We start from the raw sequence: 20817 nt of genomic DNA on the forward strand, positions 1-20817 counted from the left end.
ACCTCATCGTACTTTATTAAAAGTTAAATAATTCTAGGATACAAATTTAAGGTTCATGCCTGTGTAACAGTTGATAAAGATAATCATGCGAGATAAGCAATTTCCAGTACTTAAACTTTGACGATTCAGGGAAAACTATTCAAGATAATTAGTTCTTCTTAATGTTAGAATCATCAGAGAAATTATATTTATCCTTGGTAAACTCAGTAAATAATACGTCAGACTGGAAAATAAAACTAACCCTGGATTATTCACAAAGCCATATGTCTTATTATTTTTTCCCCTGTTATGTTTGTCAAAGCAGAAATATGACATAGCTATTTAAAGTGAACCACACAACACTTAAGGATATAGATCGCAACAGCGAAGCTGTTTTTCCTCCTCCTTCTCCACTGAGCCTAATATTTGATTACTGTTAGTCAAATCAAGCTTTCAGGCAAATAATCTCCATTTTTTAAGTTAATGAGATGTGGTCATGTCGACAACAGCTTGCAGAAACTTTTAATTCCAATTCCTGCAGGCTGTGCTGGCCTCTTTTACAGCAACCACTGTATGAATGAGTCAAATTTGCCAAAATGGCTTATGTAGACAAGTGCACACTTTAAAGAGGCACTAATTAAAAATACCCACTGGTATCATAATTTAAATACCATGAAAATAAACTGTAAAAGTAGCTCAGCTACAATCTTATGGCTTTCCTTAGAGCTCGTTTACTTTAACTAGATGATGTTTTATTGCAGATGTATTCCTAGCTAAAAACAATTTTTCGTCTTGGAGGAATTCAAGATTTTGATATAATTAAACAATTTATGTTAATATTTGTTTCACATAAGCTATTAAGCAAGCCCCCCAGAACAAGTGCTAATTGAGAAAGATGCAAAGAAGTAGAGTGCTGAAGTAAGCAGCAAATTTATACTGTTGATTTACTGCTCTATCTGCAACTTCCCCCCTCATTACAGCTCTCTTTCTCCCTCTCGTTCTCTGCTATAAGGCTCCCAGCTGTACTGAATCCCATTAAAACACTTTCCTTGGATGCTATTATCTACTGCTTTCCTTAAAAAGGGAAGAGGAGGAAAACAGAAAAAGAGAGGTGGAGCTTGGTATTATTCTCGATGCACTTCCCTGGCCACAACTTCTCCAAAATCCTTTTTGTCTTTCTGATTTTTTGGCAAGGAATGCGAGCGGCACAGCTGTAGTGTAACAAAAGCAGGCATGAGACCAAAAATAAAATAAAAAAAAAGTTGGTGCTGAGAGGGTTAAACCTACTTAAGGGGTTAAATATGCAATTACCGCTGACTAAAACCAGAGAGACATATAGATAAATAGAAGAAATGAAGTCCCCAGGTTCCATTCAGAAGCCTTCATCACATTACTACCAGACAGAAAACTCTTTAAGTACCATTTTCAGATGTTAAATCATTGTTCGTGCAGCACATATTCTCACTATTCCTGGGGGAACAATATCTGAAGACAGCGTGCTAACAAATGCAATCCAGTAAACAGGCATTTTTCCTCTTGTTGTTAGTACCTTTGTGTTCCAGCTCCCAGCTCTGTCATCCATGCCTTCTCTCTGCTTTGAAGTTAAAGTACTGAATGAGCGTTGTCATCTATTATCCAGAGTGTGCATGTAGATTATAAATAAGAAATAAAAGTGACTTTCAGTACACTGCTTTTGCATTAGCAAGTTGCCTTCTCTGTTACCTCCTCTGTCCTTCATACTTTGCTACCAACATTGTATTAAAAACCTGACTGTGTTTCTTGTAGAATGCTATAAAATGTGCACAGCAGAGACAAAAGTTTTATTGAAACAAACAAGTCCAGCAGTTTAACCAGGTTCATGAGTTCAGCTTCAATAGACTGTTTAACCCTTATCTGCAGATGTCCTTCAGGTCCCCAGCACGTTAACTGCATCCCCGGCTTCGTTCGCATGCACGCTACTGAAAACACAGAGCTATTAATTACACTGAAGTTTATTTCTACTATTGATCAATTATTTATTAATATTTTCCAGCATAACGATCTCATCACATTTGTCATTTTAAGGCCCGGAATAAACGCGAGTAACAGCGCTGACCTATTTCAACTGCATCTGCTTGTACCTGGTCAGAAAAATCTTCTCCATGAACATAACTACTTTAGGGACTTAGAAATGCTTCTCCCGTTGCTTCATCTAAAGAAAGAGGTGAGCAAAGACAATCTGCACTTTCAGTGGCCAAGTCCCTCAGTCTTCCCTCTGCCTTCAGCTGGCCTCACCAGGAACTGCAGCAGGGCTACAGAACTTCTGCAGCAGGGACCGTTTAATTTGGAAATGGAGATTACCGAGGTCTGGTGTCTGAATCCACACACGCTGCCTAAATTATGGCAGTTTAAGAAGAAGAAGAAAGGTGTTTGAAGCCCTGAGGGGTGGTGGGCACCCAGAGAAGTACACACCAGGGATGTCACAGAGAGTTTTGTCCTGGCCCTGCTCCAGTGGGGAGTCCCCTAGGCCACCTCCAGGCAGGGGCACAGCGGACTCAGGTCTCACACACCAGCTGCCCAGATGTGCCTCTGCAACAAGTAACAGGTTCTGGGGAAATCCAAGCAGAGCCAAACCAGGCTGAGCCCAAAATGAGCACTGCATGACAACCTGGAAGTCACGGAAAGCCAGCTTCAGGAACAGTAAGCACAAGCCTGGGAACAATACACTTCCAAATAAATAAAAACGGATCTTTTACACTTAATAAATTCCTCATTATTTAGCGGAACATCCATTTTGGAGAACCAAAAGGATCCTTATGCACCTAACTTCCCTTCAATTCTATGTTCAGCTCAAAGTCTTGGCGAACATTAACTCTTGCACAACATCTGTGTTGTTTCAAGATGATGGGAACAGAGACCTGAAGACCAAAGCTCCTCTGGAGAGGGAGTGGAAAAGGCTGGAAGGGATGCACCGTGCAGGGACTGGCAGTGCCCCGGCTGCCGCTTGTGAAACTATGGTATCAGCCGAGATTTCCTGAAAATAAAATCCCTCCATGCAGCTCCCTGCCTCTGCAGACGGTAGCAGCGTTTGGGGCAGAAGGGAAACCCCTGGGCTCTTCTGGCCAGGCAGCAAAATTTGCGGTACATCTGTGGCTGAGTACGGGCTGGTCAGGTAAGCAATCTGCCGGGCAGGCACAGAGGAGCTCTCCTTCCCTTCCTCCCTCCAGGTGTCCCGGATCTTTCTTCCTTTCATCGTTTTGGATAAACAATAATGATATAAGGAGGTTCGAGCACAGTCCAGTGATTTTCACTTGGACATATGGGAGCCAGCCCTTTCATAAAATCCTTTTGGTAAATGGTTCAAGTCCCCATAAAGACTGGGGCAAGCTAGTAATGATTTCCATGGCTGTTGCCTACTGCCTGTCCATAACGTCACAAAGAAAAAAAAAAATCAGATGGAGAAAAACGGAATAGAAGAGAGGCACATATCCCTTCCTTCTTTCTACCAGGGTAAGATGGAAATGTGATTGTGCTGAACAATCTTTCATTAGCAGACAGCACATCTGCAGGCAGCTGAAACAGCCTGGAGAACCCGGTCCTCCTTTCCCTCAGTTAAGGTAGCAGTGGATGGTGCAATCCCTGGATGCACAATGTGTATCAGCAATGCCACACCAGTGTACAGGGCATGCTGCTGATCCCTCCATCGGTGCCAACCCGGGGTGCACACAGGCACAGGAGCCCCTCCTGCTCTGGGAAAGCACCAAGCGTGGGGCCTGACCATGTCTTAACCCTAGAGAAAGGGGCAGCCCTTGTGTCCTCAGCATTCAGGATCCTTAGTGTCCCCGTGGAAGGTAGACTTAGGCATGCAAATGAGACACAACTGCAATGCAATCACCACCTCAGCTGGCTACGTGGGGTGTTTCACTGGTAGAAATACAGCAAGTACCAAATCAGATGCTTGGAGCACAAATCTAAACAAATGCCTATGCAGAGGGTCCTGAGGGTGTATTCCAAGGTGTCCGAGTATTTTCTCCAGCACAGCCCTGGGCTCCATTTTGTCCTGTGTGTCTCTGGCCTTAAAGGGACCTCAGTGGCATCACCAGCCAGTGGTCAGCCTTTTTTCTGCTGATCCTGAATAGGGAGATTTCAGGGGGCTAGAGAGAAAAAAAAGATGTCATTTCTCTCCACTGCTGTGTCACAAAAAAAAGCAGTGCCACCTTACAGGACAGCATGCCGGAGGTTTCCTGAAAAGCTGCGTTGGCTTTGTTCAGACACCGTGGTCCTACTCGCTGGATGCCTGCTGCTCCTGGAGGTCTGTCCCTGCTCACCACACAGGAGAACATAAAGGGGTATTTTTTTCCCTGGTAGGGGCCAGTTTTCCATCCACCTCCCATCCATGGAACTGAACAAACCGAGCCCCAGTCCAGCTCCCTTAGTCGGCAAGTTTGTATCTCCCCCAAGATTACTAACAAGTAAATACTCCCAGGTTTCATGAGTTCATTTAACAATAGCTGTATCTCCCCAGCACGAGGGGATCAGCTCCTAAAGACAAGACCAGAGAAGGTGAAAAGCTGGTCTTAGGAAACATGAGATCAGGTACGAAAGGGATTCTTTGCTCTCAAAGCATAATATGTCAGCTTGTGATAAACCTGAATTGCTTCATATACCAAGGATCACTAGACATTAGCTGCTTTTTGTATGGCAATATGGTGCAGAGGTTTCACACAGAATATTGTTTTATGTTGATCATGATAAAACTCTCTGTAGCTTTGACAAAGCCTGCATACAGGCTTTTCATTCAAACTAATGAGTGATACTGGCTGTTGGATGCCGAGACACACTCTTGATGCTTTCCAATGGTTCAACTCGTAACTAGGAATCAATTCAGGCTGGATAAGCAAGAGTGTTACTCATCTAAGGGGTTTTGAATGATGATCCCATTCCCTGTGTTTTCCCTAGGTACATCTGAAAAGGTACAGTGACAAAGGGAGCACCACATGTTGGCAAAGTACATCTCTTACCAGAGGGATCTCCTGGGTTCAGCCTGCTCTGAACGAACAGTTGGCTCACACTGTAATCAGCCATCAAACAGCTCAGACCCTATGGGCTATTCACTTAGCACAGGCCTTGTGCTGCTCTGTTTTCCAACATCTGTTTCAATGCTTGTCATCTCCCTGCTTTAAACAAATGTACTGCAGATGTCTTGTCTTGTGGACGACAGAGACTTGGCAAAGACAGGAATAGTGGCCTCCAAATGACAGAGGCACAGCTATGGCAGTTATTATTGTGGGGTTCTGGATGGACTCCGCGCATTAAACAAGAAAGGAGATTTTACACTTGCGCCCCCACTCCATGTCCCCTTTAAACCTTCTGTTTTGTCCTTCAGATTTTAGAGGCTGATGAAGGACAGGGATCAGGATGCAGACTGAGATGCAGCCTACTCAGAAACATGTGGCCTGAGTCTTCTCAAAAGATTTATCATTGACATATGCAATTAAATTGGAAGACACACTCATTTGCTCATCTTCTGCTCCAAGGACAATCTGATACAAGACTGGAGATGGAGGGGCATGATGTGTGGTACAGATGGCAGCTTCTGAGACCAGATTCTGGCCTGAAAACAACAGAAAAGAGACTTCCTCGGGCTAAGACTGTGCTTCTGGAAGAACCAATAGATGAAATGGGATACACAGAACAAACAGCGATGGGTTACTACGAGGGGTCTCCAGGCACACCCTTCTTAGGGTGTTCTTTTTATGCAAATCCAGTTTGAGCTTCCACTAGGAAAACCAGTTAACTGAGATTTGGCATTTTGTATTTTTTGTGAGCGCTATTTTTGCCCCTGTGAATGCATCTTACCTATAGCTGTTTGAGGTTTGGCTGGGGTGAGTTATGTAGTTCATAAGATTCCAACAATCTCACTTTTCATTAGCTTGGTTAATTGGTGGAATAGCTGCAAAGAGGCTGGAACAAGACAGGTGCCGGCTGGCTGCTCTTCCCGCTGCTCTGTCCTGCCCAGTGAAGGCGACACGGGTACGTCTAAGCTGTTTTGAATGTCAGGTGCAGATGACAGGTCAGGCCAAGATGCAGGTAATTTTTTAAAAACCAAAGGGAAAAGATGTATCCATTCGTAGGTCTTTGAACAGAGGAAAAACAGGACAAACCCTGTATTTTGATTGTAAAGACTTCTGATAGTATCTCAAAGGACATTTTCATAAGCAAGCTAGGAAAACATCATCTTAACAAAATTACTGTATATTGGGTGTAGGTATCCATGGGTCACTCTCAGAATGGAGGAAGATAGCAAACATGCTGAAGTCGTCCATCTTTTTTTTTTAACAACACCACAGATGCAGTAACAGACAACTCAGAAAATCTGGGGATGATACTACATTAGGAGTGACTGCAAAGATGTTAGAGGAAAAACTGGAGAAATTGTCTGTAAAAATGGGATGGCATTTATTAAGGATAAATTATAAGATGCTACAATTCAGCTGGAATACCCAAACTTTGTAAATACAGCAAGGAAGACAACCGATTATGCAGCATTTCTTCGGGGGAGGAAAAAAAGCCTAAGGATTACAGCGGATCACAAGTTGAGTAGGAGTCAACAGGGTCATGCTGTTGCAAAAACGACATGTACCACAGTCAGATGCACGAACAGCAGCACTGCCTGCAAGTTATACACTGGGAAATTCATTGTCTCTACTTGCTCCAGCGAGATTGCAGCTGGAGGATCATGTCATTGGAGCACTGCAATTCAAGATGAACGTAAGACTGATTGGAGAGAGTCCAGAGGACAGTCACCAGATTGACCACAGCTCTGGAAAATAGGATTTACAAGGACAGAGGTAAGATTGCTTACGTTCTGAGAAGATGGAAGGTACAGACATGGGAACAGCATTCGTATATGAAAAAGAATGCTGTAAAAAGAAAGGAGACAATCTGCTCTCCACCTGTTACAGACACAACAAGAGGAAAGAGGTTGTACTTGAAGGATAAGCATTTTGGTCAGGCACTGCGAAGAAGCTTTCTAATAGAGAGTTAAGCACTGGAAGACCCTGCCTGGGCAGGAGTGAAACCTCCATCAATAGACTGGTGAGACACTGGCAATCTCAGGAGTGTCAAAGATACACTTACTCCTGCCTTTGGTCTGCACAGAAAGACTGGGAAAAAAAGCCTATTTTTCTAAAATCCACAGAGGAAAAGGTGTAAGATTAGAGAGGAGTTCACAGCAAAGCTGGGCTGCTGGGCTGCCCTGTTCTGTGTGTGGCTGCAGCACCCAGCAAGGCCATCGGTCAGCACTAGAGAAGTTACTACCACAGGCTCTCGGTGACCTTGGAAGGATCCCCAAACGTGAACAGGGCAGGCGCTTCCCTGCCCGCAGGGAAAGGCACATATTTCTGCTCGCAGTTTATGAATCTTTGACGTACAGTCCCTGTGACACAGCCTTGGAAGACCGTATCTTTTATTTATTATGCCTAGCAATTGTCCTTGTAACCAATTAGGAAAAAAAGCAGGTGGTCAACAGAAACTCTGCAAAATAAAACCCCTCAGCAAAGCAAACACCATACCTTTCGGAGAAAAAAAAACCCACTGTAAACAGAGCTAATCACTGCTAAACCCTTATAATCCAGTCCTTGCCCAAGTTAAGAGACTGGAACCAAGAGTAAAACGCTTCAAAAAGCATTAATCAGAGGAATTGGTGAATCATTTCTCAAGAAAAAGAAGGAGTCAGAACTATTTTAAAAAAATCCCAAACGCTTGCAGTGCTGTGAAAAGGAGCTCAAACCCACCCCGTCAGACGGGACTAAGGGACAAGGGGTCCCATGCCGCCCACCAGGGTGGCTGCTCCGGGGACGGCTGCTCCAGGGATGGGGGAAAGGCTGCCGTCACAGGCTTCGCCCCAGCAGCTGCAAAGGAAGACTTGTAGAACAGGAAACGGCCCGCTTTTAGCTCCTCTATAAAATATCTACAGTTACCAGCATTCCCTGTACCTCGTTGAGTATTACGTTCAATAATATTAATAGGCTCATATTTACCATATCTTAAAAGCTAACAATCCCATTGCCAGCGCTAATTAAAAAGACAAGAAGCTGAAAAGAAGTAGTGGATTATTTCTTCAATATGGATTCATGCCTAGATTTAATAAAACCTGCTTTAGTGTTACAACCTTACATTTGTTTCAAGAACACTATAAAGGTAAGTCTGCTTTTTGTTGTTTATTGACTTGGAGGGTTTTTCTTTTGGATCTGTAATATAGCAGTACAGCTATGGGAAGGCAATGAAGTAGACTGTTTTCCCTGAAAAAGGGATGCCTCTGCTACCTCAATACCATGTCTGGGTTGACGGCTGTGAAGAAACCAGCACACCTATTCAGAGAGAAGAACTCTGAATACACGAACGGACAGTAAAATGCAGGATTAGGGAGGTTTATCTGTAACAAAGCCTCCCTGTGACCTTACAGAACGCACTTCACCTACAGATACAAGCGAGTGCCGTGGCGAGCTTTTCCAGGCAGTAGACCATAGGGTTTCTTCCAGCCACAGAGCATCCCTGCCACAAAACCGGAGCTCCCATGCGTGCACGCTCAGCAGATCTGATGCCTTCACCCACGCAGACCCGCTCTGTGCGTACACGCCAAGTGCAGCACACATTCGCAGTGGGAACTTTTTACTGCACCACAGCACACAACCTACCAAATAAAAATACTGCACTTAACCTACAAATGAAGATAAAATTAACAGTGACAGACAGCAGTGCCTTAATCAGCCTCTTCATCAAAAATGTTGTAGACTCTCCAACAAAAACCAGAACAGTTGCTTTCCATACACACCTGTCCATCTTCCTCTGAGTCTGAAGAAGAGGATTGATATAGTATATTAGCGGGTACATAACACAATACAACAAAGTAAAGATAAACTACAGCCACCCTCCCAAAACCAGAGCTTTTCCTAGACGAGCTGATCTTTAGATTAAGCTTCTCATTTAAGCAGAGGCCAGAAAAAGTCTCCTGGAGACTGCTGAAACCGGACTTCGAGGATCTGAGTGCTACACATGCTTTCCCATCTATAGAGGAGAATTATGCCCCATTTTATTTCTAATTTTTCCTGCAAGATGCTGGGCCCCACTACTTCATAAAAAGTTCCATTTCTCCTTCCCTGTGTGCCTGCCTGACCTTTCTCCTTCAGTGAATCACTTAATTATGTGGAAACAAAAATACGAAACGATGATGGTTTAAAAACACAAATGCCCTAGCTTCGTATGTGAGAAAGCAGCCAAAACCCCCAAAGTTGTGGGTCTGCTGCTGATTAAGGATGCCAGAAGGTACTAGGGAAGAGCCACCCTCTGCCCACATAGCCCTTGTGAACAGCTAGGGACCCTACCCCTGTTTTAGCACGTATCTCACTGATTACTGGAAAAAGGAGGAAAAAAAGCATGAATGTCAGACAGTCAGTGGTCTTACAACATTTCACTACTGTTGCAGTTCTTTCCTGGCAGAGATTTTTTGGTATCAGTGATAATAACAAGGAAAATTTAAGGAAAACTTAATTTGAGCACGTCAACAGCAACCACATTCCTTTAGCTTGTGATCACTCTAATTCAAATAGACACGATTTTTTCCCCCCTCCTTTCGTGCACTTAATTTCCAGGTAGAGTTTGTTAAAGCCTGAAATCCCACCTGAACTTTGGCAAGTCTTTCTGGAAAAAAAAAAAAAAAGAAAAGAAAAAAAAAAAGGACCCATACACAAATATTTGGCTAAGCGACCCATAGCAAATTGCGTAATGCCAGTTAAAAGTTGTGTTTTTCAAGTATCAGCCCCAGAGGTTTTATCTGAAATAAAATCCTGATTACTTCAGATTCTGGAGGCAAACTGTGACCTTGCTCTGCATCTCCAAATTTGAAACATTTGTGTTGTGCCCCTCAACAATGATGCCTGTTGCTAGAAAAGAACAAAATCCTTTCAAAAACTTGCTTATTTCATTTAATAAGGTAAGAAGGCTCCAAACACGCATGTAAGAATTAGTTCAGCCTTGAAGCTTGATCAAAAGAGGTCACCCAAAATCGGAAATACAGTGCTCTGTCAAGCAAAAATGACCCATCTCCAGGCATGCAACCGCCTTCTGCGTGCCCACATGCCCAGTGATGTTTCTGTCTATAACAATCCCAGTCCTCAATCCTTATGGTCATTAAATGAGAATCAGGATTAGGTCAGCACACAGAACACAAGGAATTATATCCATTTCTTGCATCCTCCTCCTCGGTTTGCCTGGGAACACGCACTTCTGTGAGGGCTGGGGGCGAAGGGGAGAACTGCACTGATGAGTTTTGCAACACATTGCCAGATAGATTAAATAGCCCAACTCTCTCCAACCTTCACGTTACCAGCCTTACTTTCAGTAGCCTGGGAAAAAAAAAAAAAAAAAAGAAAAAAAAAAAGAAAAACCCTTAAAAGAAAAAGAAGAAATATGATTAAAAATAAATTGAAAAGTCCAACTTGTAATAAAGCTGGCACTTGCCCCAGGCTTCAGAAATGTCTGAGACATGACACTGACTTTACAGACACTCTACAGACACAATATATAGCTTTTATAGGGGAAAAAAAAAGAGATGTATTTGCACTATTTAAAACAGGTTGCAAATGCAGTTTATGTTTTGAAAATGTAGGGAGCACGGCTAACAAAATACAGAATGCAGCAACAAAACAAGCAACACTCATCCTACCAAACTGTCATTATATAATGTCGCTGTTTACACTAAGCCTCCAAAAAATACCTTCTGTTAATTTTTTTAATTAATGGGGTGCTATACAGTTAAATAAACTCATGAAGAGTACTCATGACTTTTGCATTTTTACTTCATATCCCAAGCTTTATTTACAACATTACTGTTATAAATTACAACAATACTGTTGATATTCGTCTCACTTGCTGTGATACCCAATGGAGCTCCACAGGAAAAACAACATAACACAGGAAACCAAGGCATTTGATTTTGCTCTCATTTATATGTATTTAAGTCAGACAAAACGCCACTGAAATCAACGGCTACACTAGTGAAAACCATTGCAATTCCGCTGCTGTTCCTAAGGCACTGCCAAACAGTCTCTCTACGTGCAGCGCCTTTCCAAATAAAGTTAAATTACTTCTAAAATATCAGCAATCCATGCAACTTCTTATTAGTGTGAAATTACTTAAGCCTTAATTCAGCAAGGTACTTAAGCACATTCCTAATTTTACAGGCATGAGACATACCAGTGGCTTTAACAAGACTACTCACGCACTTACATTTAGGCACATGCTTAAGCATCTTGTGACATTAAAAGCCATAAATGAGGAACAGTTCCACGTGAGTTAAAGACTGCTTTACACCTTCATAGGCACACTACCATTCTAAGTTTGCTATATCCCAGGTTTGGTCGCACCGCTTATTAGGTAACCCATAAAGTATGAAGATGAATGGAGGAGCAATGATCTCTAATAATTTGAATGACATCAATCATTTGAAATAGACTTTTAATTTATATCTGATGCCTACTGAACATCATTCGCAGCGTACACACATGCTGGATAATAGCTTTAAAGCATTCCTTTGCAGAGTTTCCCTAAACAGGACTCCTGAATGTGTAACTTTATTGCTTATGAGTAAGCATAAGCAAATATAAGGGGAGAGTGCACACCTACGAAAACAGCTGGGAACAAACATACCACTGCTGAATTTTCACATGAGATGCAAGGCTAAAAAACAAACCAGCAAACGTATTTCAGAAGTTACATCTCTTCAAAGAGCCCACATAAACCTAAATGATTACTGCATGATCTTAATTTACCAGGAGAAGTACAAGCAGCTATTGTAAGGAAAAAAAACACCAAAACAAACCAAAACAGAAATAGACATCCATAGCCTAAAGAGGACTTCTAGATTTGGATGTGCACATAATCCAGGTGATTACATGTCTAATGACCCAGCTTCTGCATGTACATGCTTGTATCCGCACACACAACTGCAGAGTTCTGGGTGCCAATGTCAAGGTGCTTTGAGGACTTCAGATTTATGCAGTTATTTATAAAAGACCTTAGAAGCAAAATAAAACAAAACCAAAGCAAAGAAAAAAAAAATAATCTCAGCAAGTGCAACAAAGTGGTAGTTTCCCCTTACCCTTCAACAGTTAGAGAAAATTTAAGGCTTGTTGATGTCAATAAGTAGTTGTAACAAAGACATTAGTAACAGTGAGGATAGAGAATGCTGTGTGAATGTTCTCAGCATGGTTCATTGACAAGAGATCTAAAAATTGAATTATTAAGGAAAAAAATCATTGATTCTAAAATTCAGGCAAGGTAGCCAGCCTATGTTAAAACTTATTTAATTTTTCCAGTGCTGCTTCATTCCTAAGCTCTCAGAGCCACAGCTTTTCCATTGAAAAGCAAAAGACATTTTACGCACAATTTTCCCTCCACTAGAAAGAGGTATATTGTGCCCTTCAGTGAACATAAAATTGATATTATCATCTCTTAGTTTATATCTCACTACTTAACCTTCAGATTAAAAGTTATTAGATTTGAATGACTAAAAAGACATCATGTCACCTTCCGCTCAATGTTGGGAGATCAGAGAACTTGGGGGAAAAGTCTGAACGATAAAAACACAAAGTTACCAGAAGCATAAAGTTGTTTTTCACATTCTTTGACGAAATAGCACAGGCTTTACAATTGCAGTGATCTTTTCACCGTGTTGTAATCATCAGTTATCAGTGTACTACACTACAAAATCAGACACAATCCCAATAGCCTGCATGGAGTTTAATATATACTTTCAAATGGCTCTTTCAATAGTAACAACAGTTTAATAATTAGGTTTTATGTCTATTCGGACAAAATGACTCAACACGGACGCTCCCTCAAAGTCTAACAAACAAATTTGGTCTAACCCAGTTATGTCAATATGAAACAAAGACTTTATCTTGGATCTAGTTTGGCAGTTTTGTTCTAAAGAGATAAGTCCCCATCATGATCAATGGGACCATAAAACTCCTGGTGCAGTGTGTAACCTCTCCCCACGGGTTTTCGAAGTAAGATGAAACACACCAAACTATTTAAAAAACAAAACAAACAAACAAAAAAGCGCATTAATTTACACTGTGATATATTCAGGATTCTTTCTAGTCAAATCTTCTTTCTGATCTGCCCAATTAAAGCAGGCTCTCAACAATACACCAAACCCCCTATTTCTTGGACATTTTCCTCGTCTTTGGACATGAACAAAATCTGAAGAAACCACATATTCCCTTTGGAGTTCTCTTCCCTCAATCTAACACTTCACATCTCAACATTTTTAGAAACAACTACTGCCAAAGGGCCCAACTGTGGTACCTTCACAGCGATACTACAAACACCCCAACTGCAGTCAGTCAGACCGACTGTGAAGAAATCATTGACTTGGGCACAGACACCAGAACCTAGTCCAAATTTCTTACGTCTATCAAACATTCTTTTTATCTCCTACGCATGAACAAAACTGTATTTTTCATTTGTATACATTCGGTGGAATAAAAGTGTAAAAATTACAAAACAGGATGCAATGAAATATATATAATGCCATCTTTTTTTTTTTTCCCAAGGAAAAAACCCTTTCTTTCCTTACTTTGGGGACACATGGCAAAACTAGTATTTATCTAAACTTTTCAGAAAGCTTGAAGTGACACTTCATAATTACAGTATAGTTCAGCTCAAAGACAAAGTGAAGAAACTTCCCTACAATTCTTTATATAAACTTCCTCCTTGTTTCTCCATGTACCAGTTGCATTGGTATCGCTATTCCAGTTTGTCATAAACACAGTCACCTTGTAACCCTTTTTATCAAGCAATCTATGCACTACCTAAAAGTACACTACACTCCATCAGACAAGCTATAGGTTTACATTATACAAACATTCCGATTCTGCCTGCTCAGCGCAGGTTGTCAATAAATGCAAGCAATTGCAAAACAGCAATGTGTGTTTTTTTCCTTAAGAGAACACTGATAGGAGCCTGCCAGTTCTGCAAAATAAACTCTTTGCAATCTCTGCAGCTAATCTGTCAACAAATTACTATTAAAGTCATACCTCCTAAAAGTTCAAAAGCATTCTGGATTAGACAAAAGATGCTGAGTTTTATACTCATGGGGCAGTACTTGAAGTTACAGTATCAAAGAGAATCTTGCTATTGATGTGGAGAGGTTTGTATTTCTGCCACCATGCAACGCAGCATTTCGTGTCTTGCTGCTATATATTAGAATTCAACTTTGTATTCATTCTCTTTGTTGAATTTGTATTCTTGTTTCTCTGCTAATAATGCGAAGAACTCTTTAATGAATAGTCCTGAGGATAAAAATAAAACACGATAAATAATATTTATTTTATAAGCTAAAAGAAAAAAAAAAAGGAAGAACTGGCTAGGACTGAAGCATCAAACCTTCGATTCGATTAGATGTCAGAAACCACTGAAGCAACTAAAGCTGCGATCATGTACACTAAAAGGCAGTTTGTCCCCATGAGTCTTTATTTATTACTCCTTGGCAGGCAAGAGTCACCCCATCATTACGTACTTTCTGTCCAAGCTTCCCTCGCCCAGCCTGACCTTCAGCTTGTGGGTCACTCCAACACCCATTTTGCACCTCCCAGATGTTTTCCGTGATGCCTCAGAGCCAACAGATGTTGCCAGACTCTGCCTGGTACCCCGTTCCCAGGTTTTCTGCCCCGTCCCTTGGTTCTGCCTCTGCAGGCACCTTGGGAGCAAGCTCTTGAGCCCCACTGCCTGACTCCATGCCAAATGCCCCTTCTGATCTCTTTAGGAAGTCCAATGACCCAGGTGACCTTCATGCCTACTCCAGGTTTTATAGGCAGGTCGCCAAAACCTTGCCCCTTCCACCTCATCCTGACAGTCATTCCCACGAGATGCCAACCACCGGCACCTGTGGAGTCAGCAGCAGCGGGAAGGCAATGCCTCCCACCTTCAGCAGGTGCCAAAATACCGAGGGGAAAGGGTTTTCCTTCCCTTTCAGTCTGGTTCTGGGGGTGATTTCTTCCATATGTATCTCCATTTTTATCCAACTCTTCCACAGATGTACTGTCCCTGAAGAGTCACTTGTATTGCTTTGGCTTTCTTACTTCACGACTACAAATGTAAACATCAGTTGGAGCTATTTGGTTTTATTATACATAGCAGAACTCATCCCCGCATTTGTTACCCCAGCTTAACAGTACATTTTACAAGATCGCTAATGCTAAAATAATTTAGCATCGCATCACTCTCTGTCTCCTTGCATGACAGAATCACCCTAAGATGACATGGGAAGCGTAAAATTTGTCCTACGAGTCCTCCCTGCACTTACTACAAGAGTGCTCACACCATACACTGTTCCTTCAAACATATGAACATCTGTGGTGCTCCATATTTTTCCACGGTAAAATATTTACAAGTTTGTAAACCCATTAAAGCTTCCTCAAAAAACTGAAGCATTTCTGTTTTCCTCTCTCATACTAACAAATCTATTAGTCTTTATAAATTCATAAATTTCACAAAAAATGTGAACCAAAATTCACCACAGATGCTTTACACAAGCCATTGTATGTCCAGGTTTCACTGCTCAGCCACACTCATCACGGGAATACACAACCACAACAGCAAAGCTCAAACTACCCACCGCTGATTTTTTTTTTTTTTCCCCAGACAAAACAAGTGCCAGGTGGCAAAAAGAAAAGATTTGAATGAAATGCTCTTAAGAAATAGCTGTTTAATTCAGAACTCATTCATTTGTATTGAAGAAGCGTTTTATAGAACGCATTCTGTTAAGTGACCTGAGAGCATATGTTGTATACGGAGAAACATCTAAACATTATGCTCCATGTTGTATGTGTATCTGTAAATGCTTGCATTAGCTGTCTGAAAACAACGGGTTTTTCTTCTTTTCAGCGTTTAAAAATATTTTCCAAACACAAAGATTGATATTTTTATGCTAGTTCTGATTACCCTTTTGTTGTTATCAGGTCTTTTCTTTTCTTTTTTTATTAATAACTGTTTTAAACTTTGCAATCAACTTGCTTTCTAAAAGATGAACTCCATGGAGAAGTTAGTCATCAAAACCAATTAACAGCAGAATTCAAACACAGAACATAAAGGTCTTTTAAGAACTTGGAGAAAAGCAAGCTCCCCGACCACGTTTATTGTACTGGCAGAGGATAAATAAACTATAAGCTAAAATCTGAGCTGTGTGAAAGCAATCCCGAGCCTGGCAATCCTGCCCCCCAGCCCCACGCCCTGCTCCCACGGGGGCTGGCAGCACACGTGTCTGTGCCAGGCACCGTTTGGGGGAGGGCTGGAGGACCCGCGTAGGAACGAATCGGTGCCACTCCTTAATTGACCAAATGGGCGGCTGTTGAAGACACAACCCATTACACGGGAGATTACAACGTTATCTAAGGCGGCATGAGCCCTCTCGATGGCTATGGAGAAGCCTTGGCACAAGGCGCCGGCAGCGAAGGTTAGTAGCTGGTGGTAGGAGTGGAGGTCTGAGCAATTCTGGTCTACGGTTTGCACGTGTTTGCACGACACCCCCTCCCCCCCCGTTTCTCCCTGCACAAAGCAGCATTGGAAAATTCCATAGTGCTCCTATGGAAAACACAGCGTAATTAACTCATTTTGCTACGAAGCCTTTTTAAGACGAGACCTTTGTGTTGAACATATTTTACTGTTCCACTCCTCTTCTACTGTCCTATATTAATCAAAGCTGTAACCCCTGTTGTCTTTGCACTGCGAATCAGAATGTGCCCCTGGCGAAGAATGAGGGAAAAGTCAACAGGAATTAAGTTTCAGTGCAACTGTTTACTCAACTGTGGCCTGCAGTTATTGAAATTTTATCCGTGGTTTTGTGTGACTACTGCAGTAATGAATTCAGCATGGCTGTGATTTTCTCACTGATGGTATTCTCACTTCAAGTAAAAACCTGTAGGATGAAAATGATTGAAACAACCAAAGTCTATGCATTTAGTATCATCCATTTTTCTGACTTGTTTAATTATGGCAGCTTTCTGTCTTATGTTGGCAAATGGGGTCCCCTGCTCCTCTGCAAGCCTTCAGTTTGCTTTGTTTTTTGAGTGCAGGTTTTTTCTTCTCCACAACAACCTGCTAAAAAGATCACTGTACACTTAGGGGAGTCTTAACCAGCTGCCAATCGGTTATTTAAAAGGTTTTAAGAATGCTTATTGCATTAGAGAAAGTGCGGGTGAGGCGTGTGTTCACCATGGCTCTGCTGCAGCCTTTGTTCCCAAACACGTTAATGATACATGCCCAGTACTTTGGTGTAAAATTTCCTCAAAGGGTTTCAAAATTTTATCAGGGAAAAGAAAAAGACAAAATGTATCATGTGGATAATTTACACTGGTGAACTTGGTCACTTCCCAGAAAATACACTAATTAAAATACAAAGGCAAAACGCACAATTTGGTTCCGATTCTTCTGAATCGAGGAGTACTGACACAGGGTGTATTTATTTATTTATTCTGACATCTTGCCGCAGCAGATACCTCCATAGCCTTTCTCACTAATAGAAAACATTCTGTTGATAGAGGTTGCTAGGTTATATTAAAATTTGTTGCAAAAACAAAACTTAATGTTAGTATATTTTCCACCCAGTGACATATTTTGGAAACCAGTTATTTGTATACAGTGGTTCACTCAATCACTGCCACCAGACTCAACACATTCAGGCAATGGAAGCAAGCCCTGATCTTTGGGTATTTCCAGGGAATGATTAAAAAAGAGCCCTGGAAGAAAAGTCCATCGTTTCCCTTTACATTAACGATTGCAATCCCCTACAGACAAAAATGTACAGAATGTCGTAGGCAAGTCCTAAAAGCATCCTCTGACTGGCAAATACGAAGGGGTTGGGGGAGGGGGGGGTAAACGCTTCATGCTTTTCCTGTAAGTAGGAAACTTGCAATATGTCTTACAGTACCTGCTGTTGCTGAAGATGTGCTAAATCTGCAGCCCCAATTTCAACTGAAGGTGTCTCGCCGTTTGATCTCACTTCCCGCAGGCTGCACTCTAGTAAATGGTTGCCACCGCTCGCTCCATTCTGAATGGCTGAACCGTTACTTTTTGTCTCAGTCCCAGATTCTTGCATCATGACTCAAAAACCTGAAATAATTTAGGGGAGGGGAAAAAAAAAAAAGCAGCTGTTAAAACAGTTGCTGTATATAAGGAGACATGCCCTGTTTTAAATCCTGCCAAACTTGTAAACATTTGTCATTTCCCTTCATACGATTTATCTTTCATTAATGGTTCATGCTACTAGTTTATGTTTATTTATCTGTTGGTACAGCTATAATTTTAGTAAGTTAGTTCTATTCTAAATATAGTATTATTTGCTCAACATCTTTTTTCCCTTAGAGAAAAAAAAATATTTTTGAACGAACACACAGAATCCATAATTAAATTTCTCTAGTTACATCTGGATGCTTTCCTTTGAAATGGATGAGTCACTCTTTGCAACATATGATGGACAACATCAAAAACTTGATATACACTATGTAGGGGCAGGTAGGCGAAGCAGACCATTCACTATTTTGGTTTCCGTTCATGCCATGATATTGCCAAATTAGCACTTTTTGTTACTCTGAAGCAATTTAGGCTAAGTCTGGGATGTGCTGGACACCAGTTTTCATTTTGAGCAAACTCCTTCAACTGCTCACAGAATTAGTCTCTCTGGCAAATTTCTTGGCTATGGATTTGATCTGGCTTTGGATGTGCTACAGCATTACAGTGAAGAGCCTCCTGCGTTACTTGGCTAAACATCATCTTAGGAGCCACAGCTATTCACAGCCGGCCCTCTTGACTCTTGGTGGATGTCCGTCCCTGGGTGCTCATCAACTGTATCAGTGGGCCACAGGCCCCACAACGAGGATGAGGACGACCGCCCGCTTGCTTACCCCAGAACTCCGGGGATTCAAAGGTCTTTGGGAACTAACTGTCAGCATTTGTGCACAAGACCCCCCCCAAACAAAGCACATATGCCAGTTTTCAGCTGCAAACTGCTACCTTTGAGATATTTTGATGAGTTGTTTTATAGGTATTTCCACCTGCAAGGCCCCAAGTTCCACAAATTAAATGTTATTAACCTCCTCTGCTTCCGCCAGCTCATCCCTCCCTCCCTTCGTGCTCCTCCTCTCACCCTTACCCGGGGGAGATGGGGTACAGTAAGCCAAGCTGCGTGCTCCGAGCACGTTGCCTACTCCACGCGAACTCACCACTTGCACATGTGAGCCAAATGCATCTGTGCAGGGTAGTTCACCTTGAAAGTAAGATGCTTTATATTTAAGGAAGAACGAGTTTCAATTCAATAACCACCCTGCATCAAAAGGAAGAAGAAAAATCCCTTCCCTTCCACTATATAAGGGCAAATATTACTCAGAAAGGGCAAGAGAAAGCAACGCACTTCAACAGAAAAGTACCAGGGGAAAACCCTTTCCCTGGGAACTCCACACATGCCTAATTCAGAGCCTCCGGCCACCGAAGGCACGGCACCGGCTGGAGACAGAAATTCCTCCTTCCAGCGCTGGCTCCTGGGTGCCTGTGGCCCTAGGTGACATCCAGCATCAGACCCCATGCACAGAGGTACGCTCCAGCCCAACGCACCAATATCAGACCTCTCATTCGTTTGGTAGCTTCAGACGTACATAATGATGATCCATAGGGCTGATAATCAAAATGTCGTAACTGAGAAGCAGCTGACTTAACGAGGGCTTTGTCACCACTGCGCTCCAGCGTTAGCACTCCTCGCTGATTCACGTCCGAGGCGGGTGAACCGCTCATTAGCCGGACCCCGCTCCAATCATGACGGGATCTGTTCACACTGACGGCCGCCCGAGCACATGGACGGTGCTAGGACAGATACAAATGTTCCGATTACATTTAAATAAATTTCAGCTGGTCTATGGATACTTCTTTCAGTCTGTTTTGTGAGATCTTCGAATTATGCAAGGGGACAAAAGGGCTTGGGGGCTCATTATAAAGCTTCTGTCAACTCCCTTGTACAAGCTCCAGAGATCTAAACTAACCTAGAGCCTTCCCAGTGCCACTAGCAAGTGCTTTTGGGTTTCAACATTATCCTGCTCTGACACAGACTGCGCATGGTGTGTTTTTCATTTTCGGCACTGTAAGGAAAACCCATTGGCACGATAAGGTCTAAATAAGTGTTTGCATGTAACACGCAAGGCTGGATTACACACCGGGCAGCAACTGCATGGCACCGGTTGCTTCATAAGAAGAGACAGGAGTGAGAGTCTCCAGACAGCTCACAAGTTACTCAAAGGTATACCATGCAATTTTTATATGCTACACTACTAAAAAGGCCACACCTCTTTTAACCATAGATAAATCAAAAAGAAAGAAAGGATGTATGTAATTGTTTTCCGCTTCCATCCAAATTTGGGGTCAAGCCTCAATGGGAGAAAATGGAGCATAACACTAATTTACCTCAGCGGAAGATCTGGACAAGGATGACCACCACGTAGGACTGAGTGAGCAGGTTAAACCCAGAGACTCGTGTCTTTGACTGTTGTGATGCCCGATGGCAAACGGTGGGTGGCACGTCACCGCCACGCAGACCACACCCGACGCAGGAAGGACGTACTAAAGAACGGGTGGGAAGGTGCCTCCAGCAGATACCACGGGGAAAAGAGATGCTAAACCCAACGTGCCCAAGCAGTAAAGAAGTACATTTCATTCTCCAACACTTCTGATGCAACAAATTGACTGGAAGCGAGAACCTGGATAAACTACTAAGGAGGGTCAGAGAAAGCACCGACCAAAGCTCCGAGATGC

The 20817-nt window shown here is 42.3% G+C and overlaps 1 protein-coding gene across 17 annotated transcripts in view; it reads right to left on the reverse strand.

Annotated features, from left to right (window-relative positions):
* FOXP1 (forkhead box P1) overlaps nt 1–20817 on the reverse strand; it is a 392835-nt gene that overhangs the window by 150201 nt on the left and 221817 nt on the right. For all 17 annotated transcript variants that reach the window (XM_087743167.1, XM_087743173.1, XM_087743168.1 and 14 more), the window contains one exon: nt 17951–18132. In XM_087743167.1, coding sequence (XP_087599293.1) covers nt 17951–18121 — 171 coding nt within the window. In that variant the 5' untranslated portion in view covers nt 18122–18132. The remainder of the gene's footprint in view (nt 1–17950; nt 18133–20817) is intronic.

This window comes from Nipponia nippon, unplaced genomic scaffold (assembly GCF_047370975.1).
Source record: "Nipponia nippon isolate SJK-2023a ecotype South Korea unplaced genomic scaffold, ASM4737097v1 scaffold_9, whole genome shotgun sequence".
NCBI classification, from domain to species: Eukaryota; Metazoa; Chordata; class Aves; order Pelecaniformes; family Threskiornithidae; genus Nipponia; species Nipponia nippon.